The 23,604-nt window shown below is 45.9% G+C and overlaps 1 protein-coding gene across 2 annotated transcripts in view; it reads right to left on the reverse strand.

The window, feature by feature from the left end:
- Positions 1-23,604, reverse strand: part of LOC124722081 (mucolipin-3-like) — a 183,649-nt gene that overhangs the window by 97,525 nt on the left and 62,520 nt on the right. For both annotated transcript variants that reach the window (XM_047247277.1, XM_047247276.1), the window contains exons 2-5: positions 17,099-17,307; positions 16,783-16,974; positions 14,978-15,128; positions 2,106-2,287 (exon numbers count right to left, since the gene is read on the reverse strand). In XM_047247277.1, coding sequence (XP_047103233.1) covers positions 2,106-2,287; positions 14,978-15,128; positions 16,783-16,974; positions 17,099-17,307 — 734 coding nt within the window. The remainder of the gene's footprint in view (positions 1-2,105; positions 2,288-14,977; positions 15,129-16,782; positions 16,975-17,098; positions 17,308-23,604) is intronic.

Below are 23,604 nucleotides of genomic sequence, written 5' to 3' on the forward strand. Positions count from 1 at the left end.
GACAGATAAAACATAAAATGCGGTTGACAGCCCGCACATCATTTGCTAAAACGGTCAATAACTCTGACGGCAAACGTAAATGAGAATGTAAGTGGTTAAAAAAGGGCATTCCATCAGGAAATGGTGAACCGTCAGAGGTTGAGGGCAATGAGCACATAATGGAGGAGGAGCACAACTTACCAAATGGCAATGGCTAAAAAGACAGTGCCCAAATGCAACCTAGTTAAAATGATCTCCTCATGGTGAGTGGGCCGAGAGGAGGTCGTCCATGCCAATGGGAGAGGCTCAATTCCCTGGAGCTTGTTCTCATGAAGGCAGGACCAGTGGTGATGCCAAAGTGACACCACCTGCTGACAGATGGTAACACAGAGATCATCAGAGGGAATGTAACAACTAGCTTCCCAATGTACGAGGACTGCAGCCTTGGCAGCAGTGTCAGCGATCACATTTCCTGTCAGACCGATGCAACCAGAAACCCACAAACATCACAGTGGCTCCATCAAGAGTGAGCAAGTGACAGCACTACTGGACCTATTGCACTATGGTATGGAAGATGTACAGCACACTGAGTCCCTGAAGAGCACTTTGAGAGTCAGAGCAGATGACGCAATTGAAAAGCCTGTGTTGTCGGATGCAGTGCGTCATCTGATACAGGGTTCAGAGCTCTGTTATAAATACTGAGCAGCGGTCTGGAAGCAGATACCGAAAAATGTCTGTGACAATAACAAAGGCACACCTGACACCACGGTCAGTCAGAGCCATCAGTGCACATGAAGGTACTATCGCAAAGCTCCATGTGAAGGTTGTTAAACTTAAAGTGATGAGTGAGGCTGGAGTAGGGACTTTACAAAGCAAATGAAGGTCGAGGTGAGCGCGGGCCGCTGCGCGAAGCCAAGGTGGTGAACGGTTCACACCCATTGGGAAAGTGGCAGGTAGCGTGAAGTTAAGCTCCAGCAGGTAACAGAGAAGAGGGACATGCCCCATATTGGCAGTCAGAGGAGTCATCAAAGCAGGGCATAGGATGGGTGGCCAGGCAAGGCAGATAAACAACACGCATATCTGCCAAACAGAAAGTCACAGTGGTATGACAGCAGTAGTTCGGCAGCTTCGGCATGCGGACTCATAACAGGCTAGGGTAAAAGGTGCCAGTGGCCAAACGGATGCCAAAATTGTGGATAATATTGAGACACCGTAAGAGGGATTATTGTGCAGATGCATAAACAAAACACCTGTAGTCTAGTTTTGAATGGACAAGGGACAGATACAGACAGAGGAGGGTGGTCTTATGCTCTCCCCCAGAAGTATCGCTGAGGTCACACAGAACATTGGAGGACAGCAGACAGCATACAGCCAGCAGCCAGGTAGTACATGTTGGTGGACCAAGGAAGTTTTCTACCAAGCCTGAGCCCCAGTAATTTCGTAGTTTCAATGAACGGAAGAGCAACAGGCCCAAGATGTAAAGACAGTGCAAAAACCCAATTGTGCCACCAGAAATTAATACAAACAGTTTTGTCAGTGGAAAAGCAAAAGCCACTGTCGATGTTCCATAAGTAAAGATGTTCAGGACATCGCTCAAGGAGTCAAGTCTGCGATACTATTTGATGAAAATGTGTCTCCGAGATATTCAGCAGCTTGCTGTTCCCATTAAATCGTCTGCAAATCAAGAACTTAATTTTTGATAATTTCAGCTAATAATTATTGTTACTTAGAACAACAGGTGTTAGAACATGCAGCACTAAATGGAATGTAGCACTGCAAAGGCTTGGGGGCTAATGTTCACCTATCATGTACTTCCAAAGGAATTGAGTGTTGTCTGGGAAGACACTCATTATTATGTCAAAAAATGATGTGCCAATTTAACATAGATACAGACAGTTGATCACACAAACTACTGGATCATACTGAAAAATGCAGGAAACAGATTGCCATGATTCAGAAGTTATATAAAATGTACAACAGCCATTTCAATGGGAATGTATGAGACTGGAATCATGGTTAAGTGCCTCACACAATCCTTTTGAACTGTAAATTTACAATGTTCTCACTATTATTAATAATAGTTACCGACAAACTACACTGTAAAGAAACAGAACACTGTCACAAACCTCAATGTCAAATTTGTAGCAGTCAGGAGGAGTAATTGGTCCAGCAGCTTTGAAGTTTATCGTCTTCACAGAAAATTTCAATGTTGCCTTCACTAAAGCAGAAAAATTTATATTTACTTTTTTCTCTCTAAGATATTCCTCACTTGAATAAGGTTTTGTTGTATTTTTCATGTTTATACACACTGCAAGTAAGCAAATATATATATATATATATATATACACACACACATATATGGGATTCAAGTTTGAACATAATTGCTTTTAAATTATCAAAACATAAATAGAAGCATCAAAAAGCTTCAATTGAGCAGTTCAGACACCAGTAAAATAAGGAAATGATAATATTACAATCATATAAATTTAAATTTAAAATAGGTCAGTGTCACCTACAGCTATTTCCTGCTTTTGAAAATACTTTGCCTATGGGATAGTAGTCAGAACAAGCAAAAAGTTGAATGAACATGACGGATAAAATCAAATATTTGCTTGAGAAGGTTCCAATATGATTAATTTCTATTCTGTGCGAATAATTACTACACAGTGCCTAGAAAACTATACTACACGGAAGAATTAAAGAGTCACTTTTTAGGAACTCCATTATTTTCTCTCATTGTGATGCAGAGGTTTCAAATTTGGCACATAAGTACCTACAGCCTTCCTCTATGATGTTACAAAAGCATGGTGCACTGGTACATCATCTTCGGGCACAGTGATGCACCAAACAACAATTTGTAGATACATGCCAAGAATGGCCAGAACTCTGAAGTTCATGTGGTGTGTAAGGTGCGTTAATGATGTCATATTGACACCAAATTTCACCAAAATTCTGCCCAACTCCGTGTGGACGTGTCATATGATGGGAAGGTCATCATACTCTCCCTCCTTACCCACAACTCACCATTTCTGTTGACACCTCTGCGATAGAAGCCAGAACCATGATGCCTAATGCTGAATCACATGGTTTTCTTACAAGTGGCCGAGGGAAACATTTCAGACATACAGTCACTCAGAATTGACACGAAAGGCCTCAAGAGGTGGCAGAAGTAGCATCAATAAAACCACCCCTTCCCTTCGGGCATTCATTTACATACACTCCTGGAAATGGAAAAAAGAACACATTGACACCGGTGTGTCAGACCCACCATACTTGCTCCGGACACTGCGAGAGGGCTGTACAAGCAATGATCACACGCACGGCACAGCGGACACACCAGGAACCGCGGTGTTGGCCGTCGAATGGCGCTAGCTGCGCAGCATTTGTGCACCGCCGCCGTCAGTGTCAGCCAATTTGCCGTGGCATATGGAGCTCCATCGCAGTCTTTAACACTGGTAGCATGCCGCAACAGCGTGGACGTGAACCGTATGTGCAGTTGACGGACTTTGAGCGAGGGCGTATAGTGGGCATGCGGGAGGCCGGGTGGACGTACCGCCGAATTGCTCAACACGTGGGGCGTGAGGTCTCCACAGTACATCGATGTTGTCGCCAGTGGTCGGCGGAAGGTGCACGTGCCCGTCGACCTGGGACCGGACCGCAGCGACGCACGGATGCACGCCAAGACCGTAGGATCCTACGCAGTGCCGTAGGGGACCACACCGCCACTTCCCAACAAATTAGGGACACTGTTGCTCCTGGGGTATCGGCGAGGACCATTCGCAACCGTCTCCATGAAGCTGGCCTACGGTCCCGCACACCGTTAGGCCGTCTTCCGCTCACGCCCCAACATCGTGCAGCCCGCCTCCAGTGGTGTCGCGACAGGCGTGAATGGAGGGACGAATGGAGACGTGTCGTCTTCAGCGATGAGAGTCGCTTCTGCCTTGGTGCCAATGATGGGCGTATGCGTGTTTGGCGCCGTGCAGGTGAGCGCCACAATCAGGACTGCATACGACCGAGGCACACAGGGCCAACACCCGGCATCATGGTGTGGGGAGCGATCTCCTACACTGGCCGTACACCACTGGTGATCGTCGAGGGGACACTGAATAGGGCACGGTACATCCAAACCGTCATCGAACCCATCGTTCTACCATTCCTAGACCGGCAAGGGAACTTGCTATTCCAACAGGACAATGCACGTCCGCATGTATCCCGTGCCACCCAACGTGCTCTAGAAGGTGTAAGTCAACTACCCTGGCCAGCAAGATCTCCGGATCTGTCCCCCATTGAGCATGTTTGGGACTGGATGAAGCGTCGTCTCACGTGGTCTGCACGTCCAGCACGAACGCTGGTCCAACTGAGGCGCCAGGTGGAAATGGCATGGCAAGCCGTTCCACAGGACTACATCCAGCATCTCTACGATCGTCTCCATGGGAGAATAGCAGCCTGCATTGCTGCGAAAGGTGGATATACACTGTACTAGTGCCGACATTGTGCATGCTCTGTTGCCTGTGTCTATGTGCCTGTGGTTCTGTCAGTGTGATCATGTGATGTATCTGACCCCAGGAATGTGTCAATAAAGTTTCCCCTTCCTGGGACAATGAATTCACGGTGTTCTTATTTCAATTTCCAGGAGTGTATATTACACAGTGAAAATGACACTTTACAGGGTGACGTGCAACAGAAAGATTTTCTCAAAACCTTTAATGCTGCTGACACACACACACACACACACACACACACACACACACACACACACACACTCCAACCATTCTCTAAGGACATTGTAGGGCTTTAGCCCATTAATGGAGGGATGGATGTGTTAATATGGTTAAAGGGACCAAACTACAAGGTCACTGGTCCTTTAATCCTTAGTGTGTCATGATGGGATAGTTCCCAGGGAGGAAACACACAAAAGACAAATTCCAATGGACTTGACTGTATCAGAGAACCAAGAAAACCAAGAAATAGAAGCCAGTAGAAGTGAAAGAGGGTGGGAGAGGGAAGGTGGGAGAGTTGCCCTGTCCAGAAAGCAGCTGGATGCCCCTGGACACATTATGTGACTGGAGACATACTATCTACATTTGTCTGGTGCTTCCATATCCTCCATTACTGCAAGAAAACTAGCTACATCGACAAGATAAAATTTCAGGACAGAGAACGACTACGAGTCTGTCAACCAATGGTAGATATAAAAGAATTAAGAGAATTAAAAAGGTTGTATGGGCCGGAGCCAGGCCAGACCACTTAGCAAGTGCAACCGTGCCGCCCCCCCCCCCCCCCCCCCGGGTGAGAGCAAACAACTGGGCACCCATCCAGTCCCTCAAGCAGCTGATGAGGCTAACAAGTTCTACGCCAGACTGAGGAGTAAAAACCACTTCCATGGGCAAAACGTAAAACCAAATCAGATGCTTTAGCATCATATGCTAGCACCAGACGTAGTGTGTCAGCAAGCCTAAGGGCAGTCATATTAGAGCAGTCCAGTAGGATGTGGGTCATTGTAAGACAGACAATATACTGAAAGTGCAGTGGATCTTCACATTGGAAGATGTGGCCACAGGTCAGCCAAGTGTGGCCAATCCAAAGCTGAGAGAGGACAATAGATTCCCTGTGACAAGCATGAAGGGAAGTCTGCCAAATGGTCGTGGTCTCCGTTGTGGTTTCTAGTTTATTCGGAGAAACCAGGGCATGACAACAAGAACAACAACAACAACAACAACAACAATTGGTGTAGTCAACCAAAGGTCTGGTTCTGGTCCCCCATTTCCCAAGTTGGCATCCTGGTAGTCAACTTTGTCAACTGTTCAGCATGTTAATTCCCTGGGATCTCAATGTGACCAGGAGTCCATACAAAGGCAACCAATCATCTAGCATGGTGGAGGTCATACAGGAGATCCTTGATAGTCACAAACAATGGATGCCAAGAGTAGCACTGGCTGACAGCTTGGAGACTACTGGAAGAGTTGTTGCTGGCTTAAGAACAACTTGGCATGCAAGAATGAAGGTGGCTGAGGGCTTGAACAATTCTGCAGTGTATACATCGCATCTGTTCAGCAGGTAGCACAGTTCACTGCACCTTGCATGTGTGAAGGCAAAATCAGTTCATCTGTCAACCATAGAGTCATCAATGTACACCACATCTGACCCCAGATATGTGCCAAGGAAGTCCATGAACAGGCAGCAAAAAACTGTAGGGCCTATTGAGTTTTACGGTCTGAAGGAGCTCCCATGAGGGAGCACGTCATTTCTCCCTGAAAAGAGGCGGCAGTGGGAAAATATGGATTTCCGAGCACAGACTCTGTATCTGAACTGTGATTGTGAGTCCTAACCTTGGCCTCTGTTGTGGGAGGCGGATCTCCCTACCAGGAAAAAGGGGACAGTAGTTTGGCTATCAGGGTAGTAGCAAATGTGTATTGCATAGTTAAGCAGCAGTTGTTGGCACCTGGTATGTAGGGGGAAGGATGCCAGCCTCTGTGAGTAGGCTGTTCACAAGGCTGATGTGAAAGACACCTGTTGCAAGTCAGACCCTATTATGGTGTATCAGATACAGGATCTGCAAAGCTGAAGGTGGTGCTGAGCCATACGCCAGGCTGCCACAGTCAACACATGACAGGATCAGAGTGTGGCACAACCACAAAAGTGTAGAGTGGTCTGCACCCCAGATGGTATTACTGAGACAACGAAGAGAATTACGGTGTGATCAGCATGATTGCTTAAGCTGGCAAATATGGAGAAGACACGTTAACCAGGCACTGAAGATCAATCCCAAATAAATGGTACAACTCCACTACACTGTGCATTCATTCATCGAGGTAGAGTTCAGGTTGGAGATGGACTGTATGATGGTGACAGAAGTGCATGACATGTCTTGGTGACAGAGAACCAGATGCCACAGGTGAGAGCCCAGGACTGTGCCTTTTGTATGTCAACCTGCAGTCGGCATTCAGCAACACCCACAGCTGAGGAGCAATAGTGATGCAAAAGTCACCAGCATACATGGAGAGTAACACCGTAGACCCCACAGCTGCAGCCAGACTGTTGATAGCTACCAGAAAAAGGAGCAAATGCAATACAGAGCTCTGTGGGGCCCCATTCTCTTCTATATGGGGAAAGCTTGGCAAGACAAGAAGTTCCAGACAAAATTCAGGAGTTGGCCCCAGACAGCCCACTCATGGAGGGTAATGAGGATGTGGTGTCATAAACCCTATGCAAGTAAAAGAAGACAGTGATTAAAATGTTGACACTGGGCAACAGCTGACAGAAGAGCAGACTCCACACAGACCAAATCATCAGCAGAAGAAGAGCATTGGCGAAAAGACCCAAAGACTCAAGGTACCAACACTGCTGTCTGCTCACTACATGTCGAAGCAACTTGCAGAGAACAGTGGTGAGTCTAAATAGGTGACAACTGTCCATCTCAAGGGGGTGTTTACCCAGTTTCAGTACTGGTGTTCAAAATTGGTTCAAATGGCTCTAAGCACTATGGGACTTAACATCTGAGGTCATCAGTCCCCTAGACTTAGTTCTAAGTAAACCTAAGGACATCACACACATCCATGCCCGAGGCAGCATTCGAACCTGCGACCGTAGCAGCCGCGTGGTTCCAGACTGAAGTGCCTAGAACCGCTCGGCCACAGCGAGTACTGGTGTGATCACGCTTTCTCACCATTGAGACAGCTCACCCTCACTCCAGATACCACCGAAAATGGCAAGGATGTGACACTGACAATCCACTGATAAGTATGAGAGCATTTGGCTGTGGATGCAGTCTGGCCTTTGAGCTGTGTAAGAGTAAAGGGCTAGGGCACTCCCTCTCACTGAGTGGAGCATTATAAGGTTCCAGGTGACATGTAGAAACTGGTAAAGGAAGACAAAATGCAGGCTGATAAATCTCAGATGCAGAGACTAGTGCATACTGACAAGCAAAATATTTGGCATCATTCACTAGATAAGTGCAGAAATCACCATTCACAGGGTTACCAGGTACAGCTGTGGGGTGTCACTGCCCACAGAGGTGTTGAATCTTCACCCAAACCCATGAAGGAGGGGTATGTGGTCCAATGGTAGCAATGTAATTGCTCCCAGCATTCTTGTTTCTGTCATTTTATGAGGTGGCAGACCTGGGCACAGAGCCGTTTAAAGGTAATGAGATGCTCCATCAATGGATGTCGCTTATAGTGTTTGAGAGCCCATGTGTGATCTCTAAATGGCCACGGCGATTTTGAGGATCCACTTTAAGGGCCCACCACGGTACTGTCTTCCAATGGAGGATCCCATGGAAGACAGGATTACTGAGTCAGCTGCCAATAGAAAAGCTGCAGTTGTGCTCTGGACAATCTCATCGACAACTCCATATGGTGGGGTACGAAGGGAGACAACAGTGGTGAAAGCATCCCAATCAGTTGTTGAGAGAAACCATCTGGGTGGACACGTAAGCAAGTGATGCTGAGGGAGGATCAAAACAATTGGAAAATGTTCACTGTTCCTCAGTTTACCATGGACACTCCAACGGATAGATGGATACCTGGGTTGCAAATATAAAAATCAATGACCAAATAAGACCCATATGCTACACTGACGTTTGTGGGAACACCAGTATTCAAGAAACAAAGTTTGAGCTCTGCGAGCAAGTTTTTAATAGTTTTACCATAGCAAGTGGTTATAGTTCCACCCCACAAAGGGCTGTGGTCACAGAAGTCACCCAATATTAAGAAGACTGAGGGGAGCTGAGAAAACAGTGCAGACAAAGTGTTTTGGGACATTTCATCATCGGGAGGGAGATAGACATTACAGATGCTAAACTCAAGAGAGGTCTTCACATGAACAGTCACAGCTTCCAGTATCACACTCAACTGGCACATGTTTGCTGTACACAGAGTCCAGAACATACGTGAGAACATCACCTGACATTCTTTCATAGTCAGTGCAATTCTTAAAACAGTCTCGATATCCACAAAGGGTCCACACTGCTGGGAAACAAGTTTCCTGGTGGGTGATGCAAAAAACCAGGGTTAACACACAAAATACATGATAGGTCAGCCAAGTGGTGAAAAAACTGCTACAGTTCCAATGGAAGATCATGCTGTCAGTATCCTGTGGGGGGTGTGAAGCGACCAAGGACGCAGGTCATGCATCAAGGCCACCTGCTGCCACTGGTTGTGAAGTTACATCATCCACACACATTTGTTCTGAGTCAGGGAGTGTGTGTGGCGGTGAAGGGGGGGGAAGGGGGGGGGGGGAATGGGGATCCGTGGCCACAAAGGCCACCAGTAACTCTGCCTCCGATACACAGATGGAACGTGGGGTCGGACACCACAGGGGTCTCCAGAATGTCCCTCTGTTTTGGAGGACTGTTTCTTATCCTTTGACAATTTATTCTCCTGTGAGGGCTTGTTTGCCTCATACTCTGGGACAGAAGAGGAATACAAAGTCCTTTGAAATGCAGCCTGTGGCTCCTTCAACCACTAGCTGTCATTCAGTTGCAGAGTATTAGAAAAAAGGGAATGTCCCGAGGGACCCCTTCCTGGTAAGGGGTACCGGAGGAAGTAATTTCTTCTCTGGCTGGGAGTAAGGGACTGACATCTGCGGCAGACAGAGGGTCAACTACCTCACAGGGGTGTGGAGGCAGCATTAATAGGAGGAGGATGATACCCAAACATCAGTGGAGAGGGGTGGGGGGGGGGGGGGGGGCGAGGGTGCGGGGCAGCCCGTTTTACATTATCTGATCCCTTTTGAGTGTAACAATTACAATTCTTGCTCTGGTATACAGGGTGGAATCACTTGGGACCATACAAAACCATTTGCTGAAATGTGAACATGATCTGAAGCAGCAAAGGGTGTTTATACTTTTCAATCTTTGAGTTTCTTGCCGTCCTGTGACATGATAATCTAAGAGGGAGTGCAACATTCGCACATGCATGAATGAAACTGCAAAGGGTCCCTTCAAGACCCCTCCCCTTCCCCCATAGTTTGGCAATATTATCAGTGACATCCAGGCAACTTTGTTGAGCACACCTCCTCTATATCCTTCAGCTGTGTGGTTCTACTCTGCTGCACTGGTACCTTCTTGTGCACATGCAGAACCTGAGGGTTGTTGAAAGAAGCCATCAAGGGTTGCCTCTGTACAGGTACATTTTTAAAGTGTTCAACAAAGGCATGCAGGTAGGACTGAGGTGGTTGCCAAACTGGGGATCTTAGAGGGAGCCTTCGCTGTTTAATTCACACACATGTCAGTGTCGCACCCCTCTGTGATTAACCTCACTGGGCAGCCGGAAACACTAGGACTGAAGAAGCATGGACACTATTTGCTCCTCCAGATCATGTTCAAATGTCATAGAATGGCTTTGTATGGTCCACAGTGCTCCTACACTGTATCCAACAACAAGAATTGTGGTCGCACTACACTCCAAAGGGAAAGGAGTAGGATCATATTCAATGGGGTTGCAGCCCAACAATATCCTTAGAGAAGGGTTGAATCATCCGGGGTTATCAAAGGTTGTTACGGAAATCATTCTGTTGCACATTACTATTCACTGATGCCCTTTAGCCACCTGCTGTGACCTGTTCCTGTCAATTATGAACAATTGTGTGTCTCAACTGTTTTCCCCAACCATAATAAAACCACATGATTTCAACATTGGGCATCACAGTTCTGACCTATATCACTAAGGCATCAAGAGAAAGGGTGAGACATCGGTAAGTTAGACCGTCAGACCATATCAGCAAGAGCGCACCGCTAGTTCCTGCTTCTAATAAGGCGAGTACACTGTTCCCTTGTTACATATTTTTACGAGCTTCAAACAGGAGAGACTGCAGTAATGGATATGAACTGTGATTGTTGTGTACAGATGCGAGCTGAGCTGGCGAACCTTTGCTCACAGCTTCAGACTGCATTGGCTTCCATCACACAGTTTGAGGCTGCTGCCAAGGGGCATCACTGTGGGGGATCGGATGCGGGAATGCGAGGGACGTCGAACACGTCCCACGTGTTCTCCAATTGGTCCACTGCTGTGACCTCCCCGGGTACTGCCTGCACTGAGGCTGACCCCTCACCCGTGGTCGAGTGGGAGATCATTCCAAAGTCTGGCACGCGGCGAAAAACTTTCGAAGGAACTGATCGTAGGGCCTCTCTGGTTCGTTTGACGAACAGGTTTCGGGCGTTATCTGTGGCTGATGATATCTCTCAGCCAGATGCAGTCGTCCACCCTGTTCCAGAGGAAGCTTCTCGGCCAGCAAGGTCTGGGCATTCACAGAGGGTGGGTTTGCTGGTAGTTGGGAGCTCAAACGTTAGGTGCGTAATGAGGCCCCTTAGGAACTTGGCTGCCAAGGAGGGGAAGGAAGCCAGTGTGCACTCTGTGTGCATTCCGGGGGAGTCATTCCGGATGTGGAAAGGGTGCTTCTGGATGCCATGAAGAGTACAGGGTGCAGCCAACTGCATGTGGTGGCTCATGTCAGTACCAGTGACATGTGTCGCTTTGGATCGAAGCAGATTCTGTCTGGTTTTGGGCGGCTTGCAGAAATGGTAAAGACTGCCAGTCTTGCTTCCGAGATTAAGGTGGAGATCATTATCTGCAGTATTGTCGATAGAACTGACTGTGGTCCTTTGGTGCATAGCTGAATGGAAGGTCTGAATCAGAGGCTCAAGCGGTTCTGTGACTGTGTAGGCTGCAGATTCCTTGACTTGCGCCATCGGGTGGTGGGTTTCCAGGTTTCGCTTAATAGGTCAGGAGTCCACTACACACAGGAGGCTGCTACATGGGCAGCAGGGGCTGTGTGGAAGGGACTGGACGATTTTTCAGGTTAGAGGGTCTCAGGGAACCACAGAAAGGCCATCCGTCTAAAAGTGGGCAGGTACAACACAGCAAGGTAGTTGTAGAAATGATTGGTATTGTAGTTGTAAATTGTCATAGCTGTGTTGGGAAAGAACCAGAGCTCCAAGCCCTAATAGAAAACACTGAAGCTCAAATAGTTGTAGGTACAGAGAGCTGGCTAAAGCCGGAAATAAGTTCAGCTGAAATTTTTTCAAACGATCTAACAGTGTTCAGGAAGGATAGAAGGTGGAGTATTTATCGCTGTCAGAGGTAGTTTGCCTTGTAGCGAAATTGAAGTAGATAGTTCATGTGAAATAGTATGGGTGGAGGTTATACCTGACAATTGGACTAAACTATTAATCGGATCGTTTTACCAACCCCTTGACTCAGAAGACATAGTTGCTGAACAGGTCAAAGAAAACTTGAGTCTCATTTCAAATAAGTACCCTGCTCATACAATTACAGTTGGTGGTGACTTCAATCTACCCTTGATATGCTGGAAAAATTATACGTTAAAAGCCAGCGGCAGGCATAAAACATCATCCGAAATTGTACTGAATGCTTTCTCAGAAAATTATTTTGAACAATTAGTTCATGAGCCCACTCGAAGCGTAAATGGTTGCAAAAGCAAAATTGACCATTAGCAACAAATAATCCTGGACAAATAGTGAGCGTTATGACGAATACAGGGATTAGCGACCACAAGGCAGTTGCTGCTAGGCTGAATAACGTAACACCCACAACCATCAAAAAGAAATGCAAAGTATATCTATTTAAAAAAGCTGATAAAAATGCTTTTAACGCCTTTTTAAGAGACAGTCTTCATTTCTTCCGATCTGATCATGTAAGTGTAGAAAAGTTGTGGAATGTTTTCAAAGAGATAGTATCAACAGCAATTGAGAGGTATATACCACATAAATTAATAAGCGATGGTACTGACCCCCATGGTACATAAAATGGATCAGATCGTTGTTGCAGAAGCAATGAAAAAAGCATGCCAAATTTAAAAGAACGCAAAATCCCCAAGATTGGCAAAGTTTTACAGAAGTTCGAAATATAGTGCGTACTTCAATGTGAAATGCTTTTAATAGTTTCCACTATGAAATTCTGCCTCTAAATCTGGCAGAAAACCCAAAGAGATTCTGGTCATACATAAGACACACCAGTGGCAAGACGCAATCAATACCCTCACTGCGCCATAACAATGGTGAAGCCACTGATGACAGTGCCACTAAAGCAGAGTTATTAAACACGGTTTTCCGAAAATCCTTCACCAAAGAAGACAAAATAAATATTCCTGAATTCCAACCACAAACAACTGCCAAGATGAGAAACATAGAAGTAGATATCCTCGGTGTAACAAAGCAGCTTAAATCACTTAATAAAGGCAAGGCCTCCAGTCCAGATTGTATACCAGTCAAGTTCCTCTCAGAGTATGCTGATAGAATAGCTCCATATTTAGCAATTATATACAACCACTCGCTCACAGAAAGATCCGTACCTAAAGACTGGAAAATTGCTCAAGTCGCACCAATACCCAAAAAGGGAAGTAGGAGTAATCCGCGGAATTACAGGCCTATATCACGAACGTCAATTTGCAGTAGGGTTTTAGAACATATACTGTATTCGAACATTATGAAGTATCTCGAAGAAAACAATTTATTGACATATAGTCAACACGGATTCAGAAAATATCATTCTTGTGAAACACAGCTACCTCTTTATACTCATGAAGTAGTAAGTGGTATTGACAGGGGATGTCAAATTGATTCCATATTTTTAGATTTCCAGAAAGCATTGGACACAGTTCCTCACAAGCGTCTTCTAACCAAACTGCGTGCCTATGGAGTATCACCTCAGTTGTGCAACTGGATTCGTGATTTCCTGTCGGAAAGGTCACAGTTCGTAGTAATAGATGGAAAGTCATCAAGTAAAACAGAAGTAATATCCGGCATTCCCCAAGGAAGTGTTACAGGCCCTCTATTGTTCCTGATCTATATTAACAACATAGGAGACAATCTGAGTAGCCGTCTTAAATTGTTTGCAGATGATGCTCTCATTTACCATCTTGTAAAATCATCAGATGTTCAAAATGACTTGCAAAATGATTTAGATAAGGTATCTGTATGGTGCAAAAAGTGGCAACTGACCCTGAATAAAGAAAAGTGTGAAGTTATTCACATGAGTACTAAAAGAAATCAGCTAAATTTCGATTACGCAATAAGTCACACAAATCTGAGGGCTGTAAATTCAACTAAATACTTAGTGATTACAATTACAAATAACCTAAATTGGAACGATCACATAGATAATATTGTGGGTAGAGCAAACCAAAGACTGATTCATTGGCAGAACACTTAGAAGGTGCAACAGGTATACCAAAGAGACTGCTTACATTACGCTCGTCTGCCCTATTCTGGAGTATTGCTGTGTGGTGTGGGATCCGCATCAGATGGGACTGATGGACGACATCAAAAAAGGACAAAGAAGGCCAGCTCGTATTGTATTATCGCGAAATAAGGGAGATAGTGTCACAGACATGATATGTGAATTGGAGTGGCAATCATTAAAGGCGTTTTTCGTTGCGATGGGATCTTCTTATGAAATTTCAATCACCAGTTTTCTCCACCGATAGCGAAAACATTCTGTTGCCACCCACCTACACAGGGAGAAATGATCATCATGATAAAGCTCGTATAGAAAAATTTAAGTGCTCATTTTTCCCGCGTGTCGTTCGAGAGTGGAACGGTAGAGAGACAGCATGAAGGTGGTTCATTGAACCCTCTGCCAGGCACTTTATTGTGACTAGCAGAGTGATCACGTAGATGTAGATAAGGGAGGGGATGTGGCGAAGTTTCCATCTGTGATATGTCCACTGTGGTGTTACGCAGAATTGTAGAATTTGGTGTCAATTTGACATCATTAACGCACCTTACACATCGCATGAACTTCTGAGCTGTCACCTTGCTGTCTGAAGCATCCCCAGGCCACAGGATGATGTCACAGGGTACTGTGCTGTTGCACTATTAAGGAAGTATGTTGTGGGCAACTGTGCTGTATTTCAAACTTCTGTATTGCAATGGGGGAAAATGATAGGTTTTCAATAAAGAGACCTGTTAATTATTTTCTGCAGCATATCTGACATGAGTACTGAATAGAATTAAGAAGATCAGACACCACTTACTCACCTTGTTCAATTTCAGAGTTAAAAACATAGCTCTCATTGAAACCAAATATTGTACCTTCTTTATAATGACAGATGCATAGTACTGGTGGTGGCATGGAATTATCCTCCTCTGTGTAAGAATAAGGTCCAATAGCATTTGAGAGATTTGTGTACTGTAAAAAGAAACATAGTAACACTAATGATATAAAGCTGAATAAATTGATGATGCCAGAAGTCATCATTAGAGGATTTGGGCACTGTAGGCAGAGAGAGAGAGAGAGAGAGAGAGAGAGAGAGAGAGAGAGAGAGAGTCATAGGCCAGCATAGATGTGGAGAGGAAGGGGGTGGGGTGGGTGGAGTGTGCAGTTAGTGAGAGGGAAGGGGTGTCAGAGGGTTGCCAAGAACGTCGTTCTGTTGCACATCACACTGCAAAAAAATTTGTTTTCAAATGCAAAATGTTTGTAAATGAATGTTCCAAGGGAAGGGATAGTTTCATTAATATCCTTTATGCCATCTCACAATGCTTTCATATTAGGCATATGTATTAGATGGGCAAAAGAACTAATCCAAAAAATTACAGAACAATATCATTAACATTGGCTGGTTGCAGAATTCTTGAACATATTCTCAGTTCGAATATAATATATTTCCTTGAGACAGAGAAACTTCTGTTCACAAATCAGTATGGATTCAGAAAGCATCCCTCACACAAAACTCAGCTTGCCTTTTTTCACATGATATCCTGTGAATAACAGGTGAAATTCCTAGATTTCCAGACAGTGTTGGACACAGTGCCCCTCTACTGATTTAAGAAAGGTCTGAGCATATGGAACAATTTCCCAGATGTCAGTAGTGTCCTAGGAAAGTGTGAAACAACTGAAGTTATTTTCTGTATACATAAATGATCTGACAGACATTGTGAGCAGCAATCTGCAGCTGTTTGGTAATGATGCTGTGGTGTATGCTAAGGTGGTGGTGTTCAGTCTCTGCAGGATGATACAAAATGACTTGGACAAAATTTGTAGTTCGTGTGAAGAATGGCAGCTAGCTATGAACACCAAAAAATGTAAATTAATGCAGATGAGTAGAACACACACAGAACACTAGAGGGAGCCATTCTCGAGTACTGCTCGAGTGTTTGGGATCCCCACCAGGTTGGATTACAGGAAGAAATGAAGCAATTCATAAGGGGGCTGATAGATTTGTTACTAGTATGTCCGATCAATACACAAGTATTATGAAGATGCCTCAAGCACTCAAATAGGAATCCCTGGAGGGAAGCAGACATTTCTTTTGAGGAAAGCTATTGGGAAAATTTGGAGAACTGGCATCTGAAGCTGACTGCACAATGATAATATTTCCAACAATGTACATTTTGTGTAAGGACCACAAAGATACAAGAAATGAGGGCTCATATGGAGGCATATAGCCAGTCATATTTCTCTTACTCTATTTGCAAGTGGAACAGAAGGGGAAATTACTAGTAGTGGTACAATGTACCCTCCACCATGCACCTTACGGTGGCTTGTGGAGTAGATACGTAGGTGTAGATATGGATGGGCCAGGAAATGTGGGCACTGTTCTGTAGGAAAAGGAGAGGGGGGGGGGGGGGGAGGGGAGGGGGCAGTAAGTTAAATTAGAGAAGAGAAATTTGTTTTACATGTGTGTTTGGGGAAAAAATGTTATTTAATACATATATATAAGTGCCTTCCCACATAGGTTTCTCCTAAAATTATCACTGTTGCAAAAATTAAAAATTGAATTGTTTGTGCAAAAAACATTACAAATTAGACGTAATAGAAGAAAGGAAGAATTTTATGTACTTACCCCTGCAATGGCATAATCTATAGTTAAGTAAAATTCAAAAATCTGGTATACTGCTAATGGACCGACTCCTGGAGGATATGCATTAACCTCCCTTGTGGAATCCCAGCCCTTCAAGAACAGATGAGAAAATGCAATGCGATTATCCCATGTGTAATTAATATGGTTATACCGACTGTGAGCAAATAAACAGAGCTGGAAAAGATGTTTGGTGACATTAATTCTATGTTGCAATTAACTGTGACAAAAAAAGAGACTTCTATAGTTGTAGTTTCTTTGTAACCTACACTACAATAAATACAATTTATGATCATTATACCTGCAGGGTTACTAAAATTATTTTGATAACTTGCACAATAAATTTGTATGGAAATCTTCTTTTAGCTTGCCACTTTTCTATAGGATTCATAAAGAAAAATTGCAGTTTCTGCCTCATCTTTTCTTCAGAATGTCGATAAGAGGAGGATCTCAGAACAAATTCATTAGGACGACAGTTACTTTGTGTGGCATTTCTCTCCATGCTTCCATCTGGAACAAGTGCACACCATCAAAAAAGTGTTTAGCAACATGAATACTCAGAATTCTTTATCAGTATTTAGTCAGTACTTCTGCTTCAATGAGTTCATTAGCAAAAAAGTTTCAATAATGTTATTGCAACTTGAGCTTAATGATATCACTACAGCATATTAATTGCTGCTTTGCAGAACATTTAAATTATGTTGTAGTGTTACAAGGTGTATTGTGATTTGTATGGTGCTGGGTGATTGGTTGGAACTTTGTTAGAGCTAAGTAATTTCCAGCAGCAGATACTTCTTCACGAAAAGATTGTAGAAGCCTTCTGGAAGGCTATAATAGAATTAATACACACAATGAGAAAGCAGTATATCATAGTTATTCATCAGTTATTCATCAGTTGCAGTAGGAGTGCAATGGATTATTAAGTTATATGCTAATTTGTTGAACACGGACATGGTGAAATCGTGTTTGTGTGAAAATACAGGTTAATTCTTGCAATAAAGAACAGCAACCAGCCACTGTTAATAATGCTACTTGTTTAGATGAAATAGTGCCATTACCTGTTTCGAACTGACAGGTTCATCACATACCCATTCATCATAAGTTATATGGAATTTTAAACGTGAAGAGCAGTCTACTGATGAACCTCTTGGTTCAAAACTGCTAACAGCACCTTCTTTTCTAAACTGATAGCATTATTAAAACTGGCTGGTTGCTGTTTTTATTTTATTGAAAGGATTAACCTGTATACAAGTTATTAATAAAAAACAGACATGACCAAGACAGGGTGAGATGAACACATGTAGGGAAAAGACGATCACCAAGACATACAAATGCAAAGAAAGTGTGGCAGAGTTAAAATGGAGGGAGGGTGGCGACCTCAGAGAGAAGGCTAAATGCCCACCCTTAGATGGTATGATACCACCCCCCACCACCCCATGAATAAAACATAAAACTAAATCTGCTGTTGAGGTATTGTCACTCAACATCGAAGGTAGTGTGCTGGAAAGGTTAAAAGCCCGCAACAGAGTGACTAAAAGTTGGCAGTCCAGCAAGATGTGGACGACAGTCATATGTGAGCCACAGTGACACTGAGGTGGGTCCTCACGACAGAGGAGGTAGCCATGTATTAGCAACGTACGGCCAATGCAGAGCCAGCAGAGAACCAAAGACTCCCTGCAAGGCACCCACATGGGGGTCTTCCACATATTCGTAGTCTCCTTAAGGGCACGCAGTTTGTTGTGCGTACTGAGATTATGCCATTCCGTCTCCCAAAGCTGAAAAACCTTTGAGTGTAATAATGATTGCAGGTCAGTTACAGGGATGCCGATCTCCAGAAGTGGTTTCCGTGTAGCCTGTTTTGCCAGTCTATTGGCAAGCTCATTGCCTAGGATTCCGACATGGCCTGGGGTCCACACAAACACCACGGGATAACTGGACCATTCCAGGGCATAGATGGACTCCTTGATTGTCACTACCAAAGGATGGCGGGGGTAGTAGTGGTCAATAGCTTGAAAGCTGTTCAAGGAGTCAGTGCAGAGAAGAAACGATTTGCCAGGGCATGAGCGGATGCGCTCAAGAGCACGAGAAATGGCTGCCAGCTCTGCAGTGAAAACATTGCAGCCATCTGGCAAGGAGTGCTGTTCAATGTGTCCTCCCTCCATGAACATACATGAAACCAATGTGATCATCAGCCATCGAACCATCAGTGTAAACCACTTCATGGTTCTGGGACACGTTAAGAATCGAGAGGAAGTGACAGCAGAGAGCTGCAGGGTTAACTGAGTCCTTAGGACCATGTGAAAGGTCCAGGCGAAGCTTTGGCCTACACGTACACCATGGAGGTGTACATGAATGGACCTTGAGTATAGGTGGTAAAGGCAAGGACTCCAGACAGAACAGATCAGACGCAAACTGCAATCTTAAGCCCTGACCTGTGCCTCCGATGCTGGAGATGAACCGCCATGGATGGGAAAAGGAGACAGTAATTCGGATCCTCAGGAGAACTATGAATGTGTGCAACATAACTAGTGAGCAGTATTCCATGTCTAACCTTCAATGGGGGGACTCTGGCCTCCACCAGGACGCTGGTCACTGGACTTATCCTAAAAGCTCTTGTTGCCAGTCGAATGCCACAGTGGTGCATTGGGTTGAGTAAATGCAAAGTTGAGGGCACTGCTGAACCATAAACCAGACTCCCATAGTCAAGGCGGGATTGAAAAAGGGCTCTGTAGAGCTGCAGCAGCATAGAGCAATCTGCACCCCAGTTGGTGTTGTTCAGGCAGCAGAGGGCATTGAGGTGCTGCCAGCACTTTCACTTCAGCTGACGAAGATGAGGAAATCACAACAATCAGATGTCAAAAACCAGTCCTAAGAACCGGTATGTCTCCACTACAGCAAGTGGATCGTCATTAAGGTAAAGTCCTGGTTCCGGACGAAGGGTACGACGCCGACAGAAGTGCATGACACACGACTTCGTGGCTGAAAACTGGAAGTCTTGGCTAGAGTCCATGACTGCGCCTTGTGGATGGCTCCCTGAAGGCGCCACTCGGCAGCACCAGTACTGGTGGAGCAGTAAAAAATAAGGAAGTCGTCTGCATACAGAGAAGGTGAGACCGACACCCTGACAACTGCTGCTAGACCATTAATGGCCACTAAAAATAGAGATACACTAAATACAGAGCCCTGCAGGACCCCATTCTCCTGCATAAGGGGGCAACTATGGGAGGCACCAACTTGGATACAGAAAGTACGGAGCGACAGGAAGTTTTGGATAAAAATCGGGAGCGGGCCCTGGAGACCCCACAAATAGATTGTGGCAAGGATATGATGTCACCAGGTCATGTCGTAAGCTTTACGTAAGTCAAAGAAGATGGCAAACAGATATTGGCGTCTGGAAAAGGCTGTTCGGATGGCAGAATCAAGGGACACAAGATTATCAGTGGTAGAGTGACCCAGGCAGTAACTGCCCTGCCATGGAGCCAGTAGGCTACGTGACTCCACGACCCAACACAACCAACAACTTACTTTACGTTCTAACAGCTTACAAAGAACGTTGGTGAGGCGGATGGACCGATAGCTATCCACATCAAGCGGGTGGTTTTTGCCATGTTTGAGCAATGGAATGATGGTGCTCTCCTGCTACTGCGATGGAAAGATGCCATCGTACCAGATCCAATTGAAGAGGATGAGGAGATGTTTGTTGGACAAGATATGTCTGATCATCTGACTGTGGATCCGATCTGGCCCAGGAGCTGTGTCAGGGCAGTGTGCACAGATGCTGACGAGCTCCCACTCTGTAAATGGAGCATTATAGGGTTCACTGTGACATTCAGTGAACGAGAGAGCTTTCCTTTCCATCCGCCGTTTGAGGATGCAAAATGCTGGGGATAATTCTCTGATGCGGAGGCTCGAGCAAAGAGCTCGGAAATTGCATTTGCGTCAGTAGATAACACACCATTGATGTTAATGTTAGTAACACCTGTTGGGGTCTGGTACCCACAAACATGTCTGATCTAAGTCCAGACTTGTTGGAAAGGTGATGTATGGCAGCCAACGGAAGAGATGTACTTCTTCCAACACACCTGTTTCCGTGTTTTTGTAAGCTGGCGAATGCTCTAGGGAAGGGTGCCACTCATGTTGCTGTAGAGTTTGCTGCTGCTCTTTAACGGCGACCACAAAAGTACTGACTTACGCCGGGGAGGGGGGGAAGGGGGGAGGGGTGGAAGGGTGGAAGGGTGGAAGGGTGGAAGGGTGGAAGGGTGGAAGGGTGGAAGGGTGGAAGGGTGGAAGGGTGGAAGGGGGGAAGGGTGGAAGGGGGGAAGGGGGGAAGGGGGGAAGGGGGGAAGGGGGGAAGGGGGGAAGGGGGGAAGGGGGGAAGGGGGGAAGGGGGGGAGGGGGGGAGGGGGGGAGGGGGGGAGGGGGGAGGGGGGGAAGGGGGGAAGGGGGGAAGGGGGGAGGGGGGGAAGGGGGGAGGGGGGGAAGGGGGGAGGGGGGGAAGGGGGGAGGGGGGGAAGGGGGGAGGGGAGGTTGGGAACCCTAATGAACAAGGGATCGTGTTTTCCGCTGCAGGAATAATCATTCTAGTGACCTGCTCAACTACCAAATCGGCGGTACCATGTGGGGTAGATTCAATGGTGACAGCAGAGGTGAAAGCTTCCCAGTCTGCCTTGTTTAAAGCCCATCCTGGTAGATTGGTAGATGTCCAGGGTAATGGTGCTGGGGAAGTGACAGGAAGATGAGAAATCTGTCACCACCACCCAAGTCATCGGTGCCATGAGGCACACTGAAATGTGTGGGGGCCCCAGTATTTTAGATGCAAAGGTTGAGTTGAGACAGGAAAATTTCGACGTTGCTACCTCGACCAGTAAGCACAGTCCCACCCCACAAGGGTTGATGGGCGTTAAAATCTCCCAAAAGAAGGAAAGGTTTAGGGAGTTGATTAATTGGTGCAGCCAATGCGTTCAGGGGTACTGCAGCATCTGGAGGAAGATATACATTGTAGACAGTATTTCCAGCGTCATCCTTATCCTGACAGCAACAGCTTCAAGAGGGGTCTGAAGGGGCACAGGTTCACTGCATACTGAGCTCAGGACAGACACGAACTCCACCTGACACACTATTATAGTCGCTATGGTTCTTGTAATATCCCCTATAGCCATGGATGGCAGGGGCCCGCATTGCCGGGAACCAGGTTTCCTGGAGGGCAATGCAGAAAGCAGGTGTAAAGCTTAACAGTAGCCATAGCTTAGCAAGGTGGTGGATAAAACTGCTGTAATTCCACTGGAGGATGATGATATTGTGAGGCTGGGGAGGCATGAAGCATGCAAGGAGGCAGGTTTCACCTCAGGGTCACCTGCTGCCACCAATTGAGTATTTGTACCCATTCCGATTGTGGATGAGGCATCAGTGTGATCTAGGTCCTCAGAAGACACTGAGATCTCCACCCTCATCCACAGGTGCAGAATTGGTATGGAGTGGTGGTGTTGGGGCCACCTGAGGGTCCTTTTTCTTGGCAGACTTCTTTGTTTGCTTGACCTCTCACTTCCCTTAAGGGGCTTGCTGGGATGACTTCTCTGAATTAACTTCAGGCAAGGAAGAAGGGACAAAGACTGTGAAACTCTTTGTCCAGCACCTTTTGGCTCCTTTAGCCACTGGCGAGTGTCCTCTGTGGCATTAGTGGAGACTTTGGGAGTGAGGGTCCCAAGGGAACCTTTCCACACGAGGAGTGCTGGAGGAGGCTGTTGCTTCTCTGGCTTGGTGGGCGGGTGGAGCAGTGAGGGGGGGAGGGGACTGATGTGCCCTGCATTTTGGAGGGGCCTTGCTGACAAAGTAGGTACTTTGGGAGCAATGGAAGGAGATTTTCCCCCTGCCACCAAGGGGGCAGATATATTCTGGAGGTCCGGAGGGCCCACTGTTCGTGGCACAGAGTGTGGTATGACTGGTACTTGTGATGGTGATGGTACTGTAGCTCCATAGCTGCAGCATATGTGCACGTCAACCCAACGGGTTGTAAACGTTCAAATTTACGTTTAGCCTCTTGGTAAGTCAACAGGTCCAGGGTCTTTTACCCCATGATTTTCTGCTCCTTTTGGAGTACTGTGAAGTCTGGCATGCAGGGGGAGTGCTGCTCTCCACAGCTGATACAAGTGGGAGGAGGTGCACATGGAGTGTCTGGATGCAGTGGATGTCCACAGTCCTGGCATGTGGTCTTGGAAGTGGAGTGGGAAGACATGTGCCCGAATTTCCAGCACTTAAAGCACTGCATAGGGGGAGCGATGTATGGTTTAACAGCTCAGCAGTAAACAATCACCTTTACCTTTTCAGGCAATGAATCACCCTAAAAGGCCAAGATGAAGACACCAGTAGGAACCCTGTTGTATTTGGGTCCTCTGCAAACACGCCGGATGAAATGAACACCCCAATAGTCATCAGATTGCAAGAGGAGGTCATGATGGAAAATAATCCCCTGGACCATGTTGAGGCTTTTATGGGGAGTGATGGAAATGGGATATCACCCAACCTGTTACAAGCGAGTGACGCTCGGGATTGCGATGGGGATGCTGTCTGAATCAAGACTGGCACCGCTTCTCATCTTGGACAGTGCTGTCACTTCCCCAAACGTATCCTCAAGATGTTCAACTAAAAATTGAGGCTTCACAGGTAGAAGTGCGCCCCCGTCCATTCTGCTACAGACTAAATACTGAGGTGAATATGGCTCTCTTCCTTCTGTAGCCCTACGTTCCTCCCATGGTGTAGCGAAGGAGGGAAAATATTTAGGGTCTTATCTGTCAGCATTTTACTCTATCT

The sequence above is a fragment of the Schistocerca piceifrons genome, chromosome X (genome assembly GCF_021461385.2).
Source record: "Schistocerca piceifrons isolate TAMUIC-IGC-003096 chromosome X, iqSchPice1.1, whole genome shotgun sequence".
Classification (NCBI taxonomy): Eukaryota; Metazoa; Arthropoda; class Insecta; order Orthoptera; family Acrididae; genus Schistocerca; species Schistocerca piceifrons.